At 44.9% G+C, this 8,265-nt stretch overlaps 1 protein-coding gene across 2 annotated transcripts in view; it reads right to left on the bottom strand.

Moving 5' to 3' along the window:
* The window catches only part of LOC116686853 (kelch-like protein 10), a 14,874-nt gene that overhangs the window by 6,077 nt on the left and 532 nt on the right, over nucleotides 1–8,265 (bottom strand). For both annotated transcript variants that reach the window (XM_032511896.1, XM_032511897.1), the window contains exon 2: nucleotides 4,795–5,284. In XM_032511896.1, coding sequence (XP_032367787.1) covers nucleotides 4,795–5,284 — 490 coding nt within the window. The remainder of the gene's footprint in view (nucleotides 1–4,794; nucleotides 5,285–8,265) is intronic.

The following is an 8,265-nucleotide window of genomic DNA, read 5'->3' as shown; positions in this document are numbered from 1 at the left end:
AAATTTTAGGTCTCAATAATTGGCGCTAATGGGTTCTGCTTTCTAACTCAAACGTTAGTTCTGAATGTCATTTAAAAAGTGACCAAAATACATCGAAAAAGGCTCGAAAACAGTTGTGGAAGAAGCACAAAACAATAAACTTTTGCCCTGTAAGGAACATGCAGAAAACATAAGGGGTTAACCCTCATCACTTGCTGAAATATGCAACTGACCTTTTTCTGTGTTAGGTGTCAAATGGGTGGGTGTACAACATCCACCCCAAAGTGGGTTAGCATGACAAACATGCTGCGCGTTACTAAATGCTCGTACTAGCTGTAGTGTGGCACACCTCAGTACTCTGCTCCTGACTCTAGTCCTGTACTGCTGCAGCTAGTCTACTCTGCCCCACCTAGTATCCCTCTGTCTGCAGGAGACCTCATACTCTCGCCTACTGGCTGTACCTACCTGGTACTGTAGGTCACTGAACTGCTTCGACTGATAGTCCTTACCTTAGTACTGTCAAGGCCATCATAATCTGCTCTGAATGGCTAGTAAGGTCCTTACTAGTACTGTCAGTGCCTCATACTTGTGATCTTGCTTGGCCTGACTGGTCTAGATCGTCCTGTGACCAGGTACTACTGGTACGGAGAGGCCCTCTACTTGCTTCTGAACTGGCTAGTAGTCCTTAAACTAGGTACTGTCAGGGCCCTCATACTGCTGCTTCGACTGTGCATAGTAGTGCCTTACCTGGTACTGTCAGGGGCCCATTCATACTTGCTTCTGACGGCTAGTAAGTCCTAACTAGGTACTGTCGGAACCCTCATGACTCGCTTCGACTGGTACGTAGTGCCTTAAGCTAGTGGGTACTTGTCAGGGCCCTCCTATACGTCTGCTTTGACTGGGCTAGTATTCCGTTACCTAGGTACTGTCACGGTGACGCTTCATACTTCGTCTTCTGACTGGCTAGGTAAGTCCTTACCTAGTACTGATCTAGGTGTCCATTTGCGGTACAATAATACCAATCTACCCATTGGAGTGTCTTCCCGAACTATTACCGGGGCTTCATGAGTGATATCTCTAACCACTATAATATGTGCCATTTTATTACCTTTTTTCCGATTTTATCAACATCAGGTCACCACAAAAGGTAAATTTGTTTGTGTTTGTTGCTGGAAATTGGGTTGTCGAGCAGCGCAAAAGGTGACAAACACACACACAGTAATTATAAGATCAATCCTGCATGAGTATTTGAATCCCACTTTGATCTAAACGCAGTTTGCACCCACTCATTTTCCCTCTGCAATGGTGCGCCTGCTCCCTGATGTCCCCTGATACTTGAGGTGAACAACAGTTCGTCCCACCGCCCATCTTTATCCAGGGAGTCCCCGTTGTGCAACGAAAACATGAGGTGACTCAAGCCAGGATACCCTAGGCGGGAGTCCGCGGTAAACGCCGACCTCTTGCACACCCACGGAGCCTTCCCCCTGTGGTGCTATTGTGCTTGCGGTTGGGCAAATAATTGCCCGACAACCGGATCGAGGGTGTACAACCGCTCGGGGGGGCCGACCGCTGGGGCGAGGAAGCGGATTCAGTGCGAGGAGGCGTCCTCGAGGCCTTCTACTCGGCTGACGATTGCTTCCTCGGGTGGATTCTTCTACTACTGCGTCGGAGGATACTACGGGTCTGGAAGGTATCTGAGCATGCGTGCGTGGAAGGCTGGGACCGCTATGTGTCGCCCGGCCGCGTGGACGTGGCAATAACGCGGGGCCGATGCACGTCGCCCGTGACTACGTTCGGGCGTGGTGGCGGCGGGGGTGCGGCTGCGTCTACTCCCTGGCGGCGTGGCGACGAAACGCAAACTCAAATCGTGGAGCGTTACGCGGCCCGACGTCGGCGCAGGGACCCCGGGTCGCGCCGATGACGAGAAGAGTTCTCGCAACTGCTCGGCGCGGTCAACCGCTACTCGCCAGGTGTAGGTGAACTCTTTGGAGGCCCCCCCCCCCTCCCCCCGGCTGAATATTATATAAATGCAACTCCTTTTAACTAGCACGTCCCAATTGGCTTGACTTCCCCAGATTGGAAGATTTTTCCTTGTATTTTTACAGTCTAATGGTTGGTCGCCGCCTCGGTTTTTAAACCCTGTTGGTTAAAACGGGTCACACGCGACACGTTCTAGTGTTTTATATAGAAATTGGATGTCTTCAAGCAAATTGCCACAAAATACATTTATGATTCCTATGTTCTTCAGGTAAAGTAGTGATTACTTTCATTGAGTTTTTGGGTGTTTTATTTAATCTTTACAACATGTGAATTTTTTTTTTTTAATGGTTTCAAAACTGTATCCGGACTAAAACTTTTGACATCTAACCCAGTCTGAGATCCAGTCAACATCCTCTGTCTTAACCTATTAGCAAATAATTCTAATTCCGCCTTTTAACTCAAAATGAACGTATATTGAGATAATGAGTTTGTTGACCATTAGCTTCCAAGAATAAAGACAAAAAAATACTGAAAAAACGACAAAAATCGGAAAAGTGACAATAAATTCAGAAAAAGACACAAACATTGGAAAAGTGCCATAAATCAGAAAAAAAAAAACATGGAAAAGTGCCACTAATTTAAAAAAAATCAAAAACATTTGCAAAAGGACCAATAATCTGGACAATTGACCAAATTGGAAAGTATCTAGAATAATCAGACAAAAACAAAAACATGGGGAAAAAGATATGAAACCGAAAATTGTAAAAAATAAAAACAAAAAAAAGAAAATGACACAGAAACGAAAGAAGTAATGCATCAAAAAAAGACAAAAACATTGAAAAAGATTACCATAAAAATCAGAACAACAAAAACATTGGAAAAGTGACCAATAAATTAAACAGCACAAACACTGGAAAAATGACCAAATAATCCAGAAAAACACAAAAACATTGGAAAGCACCAATAATTCTAAGACACCATGGTAAGGCCAGGTTTCCTAAAACAAACTTGTGAAGTGACCATAAGTCAGAAAAGACCAAACAGGTTGAAAACAATCGACAATATCAAAAACGCAAATTGGAAAATGACCATAATCCATAAAAATTGGAAGAGACCAAATATCTGGAGGATTTTTCTACCGGGAAGCAACCGGGTTACCCAATCCTGTGAAATGACGTTGGGACACTACTTTTCTGCCGTCAGCGGGGGGCTGTCGACAGGAACGCCCTCTCGAGTGCCGCGTGCTAAGACCAAAGCCACGATCCCCGACGCCGACCAGTGACCGGATCGCCTCCATGGGGATCGGGTGCAATGCCCCCGGCGCCGCCTTCAAATGCCAAAGTTACGTAGTACCGAGCGAAGACATAAGCCCAAAAAGGAGGAGCCGAGGGGTCGAATTGAGAAATTAGGAAAAGGTTAAATGCACATAATGATTGAAGATGATGAACAACTAAGACTTAAAACACAGATACTGCAAGGTACAGCTTGATCCAGCTCCTGCTGCATCCTCTCGCTCCCCCCCACTATGCCCCCCTTCCCCCCAACCCCCCACCCCCCCAGCTCCCTCCCCCCCCCCCCCCCCATGAGGAGTCCTCAATCAGCCAGCCGATCCATTCTTACTTCACACAACTTTTTAATCCCCTGCGCCCAGGGGGTGGGGGGGGGCGGTCCTTACACCCGCTCATTTCAAATCTTTCTCATGGATCCGTTCATCTTTGCTGTCCAATGGGTGGGGGGGGGACAAGCCTTAAATCTTGGCCCCTTGGTGGTCTTTTTTGGTTACCGATCAAAAGGGTCTATGGGGTAAAGAAACTCAACAGCATCAGTTTAAATCATCATCTGTGTTGTTCCTTATGCCTGATCCAAGACCCCAGCGGGCTGGACCAGGAGGCCCACCTCCTGTCCTCCTGCCCATCCTTGGGTCTTACGCCTGTGTCTAGATCCCAGGGTCAGGGACGGAGGCCACCTCCTTGGTGGGGTACAGGAAGGCTCCTTTTCATATGTTAAATTGCCAGACCTTGCCCAGAGGCCTCAATGACAATGGTGTCGTCTTGACCTCTTCAAGACAAAATGCATGTTAATCCCATCTACGGCTGGCATCTACATAAACAGACATGCCATCGTTTTCACAACGTTGTTTTTTTAACTTTTATATAATCAACACACACACCCACAACTCTCACACAGACATGACTGAATCCATATAATGCTGAACAGCACACAGGCGGAACCCAGTCTTTGAAAGCCAACTGAGGACACCGAGGCCTGAACATGTCCCTGGATACCGATTCTGGGATAGATAACGGCCAGGGTAGATTCCAGTTAAGTTCCATGCTGTTCCTACTGACAAACTAATTTACGCATAGGTGGATCTTTTATTGACATGGAGAGACATTCTTAAAACTGGACTGTTTCAGCTTCTACACAAAACAAAAATAAGGCACAATTGTATTCTGTGATTTTAAAAAGAACGCCTCGAATCAAACTAAATTTAGAACAATACATATTGGCATAGGTCACTGATTCTAACATTTAAGCTAAGTGCGTGGAGGAATTCTAGTAATGACAATAAAACAAAGCCATGTCGCAACGTATCCACTGATGATACAAGCCTCTCCGTGACTAAAGGAATAGATGTTGATGATAATCACAGACTGGAATATGTCAACTTTTACTCAATATAATTTAAAAAAAACACTTCAATTTGTTTTCCAAATGCTATAAAATCAAATAAGACGCCCCAAAAGTATGCAGTCTACGCAAGTCCCTGCACAGTTGATCCAATTTCTCCAAACTGGAGTACCAGAACCTCAAAATGACCCGGTCTTCAGTTACCTTGCTCAGCAGGGTGGTCATGTGACAACTGCGTTCCTCGGGAGCGAACGCGATCCATTGGATTATAGCCTCGAACACGGTGCTCTCCTGTCTCACGTTGAGCTCGTCCATCTTGATCAAATCGACCAGCTGCTCCACAGAAAGCTGCAAGAACTTCAGCGAGAACCCTGCGACCTCCTTGAAGTGATGCAGCATGTGCAGGTAGGCCTTGTTCCTCAGATCAGGACATCTGTGGGTGTCCGCCAGCCTCCATATGTGGACGCAGGTCTTGGAGCTGAGATGCTGCTCCAGGAAGTGGCAGCAGGCCTCCATGATGCCCTGGACCCTGAAGAAGTCTGCACCCGCCAACAGCTCCAGGACGTTCTCCTCCGTCACCACGACAGAGCCGGTGTAGGCGTAGTCCACGATGAGGTGCATTATACTGGGGGACACCTGGGAAAAACTGTAGACCTGCTGCCCTGATGTTGAGGATTTGCTGCGGAAGAGATCTCTGTGGAATCCAGATCAAAAGAACCAGCGTTTTAGGAGGAGATTTCTATCTACAACTTCTACTCAAACCTGCATTAAAAGAGTACTACTCCGATTTAGCTATAACATGTCAGTCTAACCGTGGACAAGAAAGGATAAAAACACGATGCCACAGAACCAACCATGCTATTTTGGGGAATTAAAAAGAACATTGATATAGGACAACATGGGGACAACATGAGGACCAACATGAGGAAACAACAGAAGAAACATGGGCGCGAACTCTGAGGACAACTGGGACAACAAACACATGAGCACATGCGAACATGCTGGGCAACATGAACACGAACAACATGGAGGACAACATGAAGCAACAGACAGACAACATGAGGACTGAAGACAACATACAGACAACATGAAGGCAACATGAAGACAACATGCGAAGGGGCAACACCATGAAGGCACCATGAAGACATATGACAAACATGAGGGCAACCATAAGTACAACACCTAGAGGTGCACAGACAAGACCAACATGAAGACAACAGTGAAGACAACATAGTTGGGCAACAGAGACACCACAAGGCAAACATTCTGAACTGGAGACAACAATGAAGAAACATGAGACAACCAATGAAGACAAACATAAACAAAACAAAGAAGTACCCTAACATGAGAGCACCATGATACAACATGAGCACAACATGTGACAACTGAGGGCACACCTGAGGACAACATGAGGAAACTAGAACCATGAGGAGAACAGAGGGCAACATGTAACGAAAACTGACCTTGAACATTAGGACAATCATGACAGACAACATGAAGACAACATAAAGACACAACATGAAACATGAAGACAACTGGGGACACCATTTGGACATGCATACGCGACAATAGGGCCATCAAGACAACATGAGGGCAGAACCAAGAGACAAACATGAGACACATAGAAGAATCACATATAGGGCACACATAAGGACAAACCAGTGCGACGACAAATGCAGCGGCAACAATACGGCCCTGATACAACATGAGGGAACATGAACGACACAGCCATCCTGAGAAAACCATAGACAACATGAAGACCAACCATGAAGCAACCTGATGCACACATGAGGACACCATGAAGGCACACAAGAGCAACATGCGAGACCGAACAAAGCACACTAAGCAGCAAGCGAGAGGACAAAACGCAAAGCACAACATGAGACACACCATGATCTCTTCTAAACCCCAGCGTTAACACCTCCTTTGCTGCAATCACGCTCCATTAACATCCCAATAAAACATGAGGTGAAACACATCCATAACTACAGTAGTGCCCCAAAATCTGCTCAGCCGTGAAGTAGGAGCCGACAGTTGCATCGCAGAGCGATGAGCTGTGGCACGCTTAAACCACACGACGCGTTCGTCGACACGTGAGCACGGCGCGCAACAGCTGTTCTCCAGGAACGGACTCAGTTCCGCCGTATGTTATCAGAGAAGAAGAAGGTGCTCATTGTTGCAGAATGTACTACTCCAGAGTATGAGAGGGTCTCTACTAGTAGTGCCTTTCTCCCCAAATTGTTTGTCTATTATGAAGATCAACGCTCCCCATCCTGCTTGGTTCGTAGTACATCTGTTGGCCCCTGTTCATTTCACAAAAAAACACCTGCGTTTGTGTTTGTTCATGAATTCTAGCTCCAGTTTATACATTTACAACGTCGGAGAACTTGCGACATAATCCAATTTATTAGATTAAGATTTAACTCATTATCTCACCACCCCAGTACTGAGCAACAAACAACTGCAGGCTTACATCTAAGGAGAAGTAGTACTTTAAGGTTTGGTCAGGAAGCAGCTAGCTCATTATCTATTTGCATCTATTTACTACTACTCGTATCTATCCTATCTATCTAGTCTACTCTCTACTACTACTGTCTATCTCATCATCCTATCTTCTATCTGTATCTATCTATCTACTCATCTATCTTCATACATGTGTGATTTCTATCTATCTATCTATCTATACTCTATCTATCACATTCTAGCTATCCATGGGTTAATATCTACTATCCTGGGATCCTACTTCTATCTATTATCTATCTTCTACTAATTCCTATCGTATCATCTATCTATCTCATCCGGGTCTCTCACATCGTCTATATCTCAGATCTAATCTATCCATGGTCTTATCTATATCTATCTATTATCTATCTATCTATCTATATATCTATCATCTAGCCTCTATCTATCATCTATCTATCTATCATTATCGATCCAGCTACTATCTATCTAGCTCTACGAGCTATCGATTCTATCTATCAGATACTAAGCGAACATCTTATCTTATCCATGGGTATATATCTATCTATCCAGCGAGCGACTATATATCTAGAATCGAGTATTCCCATTACTTTCAGTATACTCGCGTTATTGCAATTGTTTGGGGAATTGTTAGAAAACCTGACGTTATGATATGAATACCTCTGCGGTCTTCTATCATCTATCATGGATATCTATCATCATTATCTATCTATCAGAAAACATATGCAGATAAGCATCTAGCAGATGAGGGTTTTTTCATTCTATACTTGAAAAAAAAATGAGACTATTGTTTCCCCATAAAATCTTTATTGCATTCAAGATATAATGGGGTTTTTGAATGGGAGAGTCAAGATGCCTCACTTATCCGCGGGGCAGAAACTAACTTTTTGGCCACAGCGCCCCCAACTTGTTTGTAAATGTATTAAATGTGTTGTAACTGTTAGTAAATGTTGACATTTTACCGCCTCTCAGTAGACTAAACATTACACTAATGTCTGGTAATTAAAGGCCAATCTAGCAGCCAATTTGCATAATCTTTAGCCAGCATTTGGCTCCAGCGTGGGCATTGGGGGCTCACTTTGAGCTCTTCCTCGGGGGTATGCTGAAATAACCTAATTCAGGGCTGTGAGACCGTGCACGACATCGGAGTCTTGGACACGACTGCTTGTGGGACAGTATATCCTTGGCCTAAGA

Source organism: Etheostoma spectabile, unplaced genomic scaffold (assembly GCF_008692095.1).
Source record: "Etheostoma spectabile isolate EspeVRDwgs_2016 unplaced genomic scaffold, UIUC_Espe_1.0 scaffold505, whole genome shotgun sequence".
Classification (NCBI taxonomy): Eukaryota; Metazoa; Chordata; class Actinopteri; order Perciformes; family Percidae; genus Etheostoma; species Etheostoma spectabile.
This window is presented reverse-complemented; position numbering and strand designations above follow the sequence as displayed.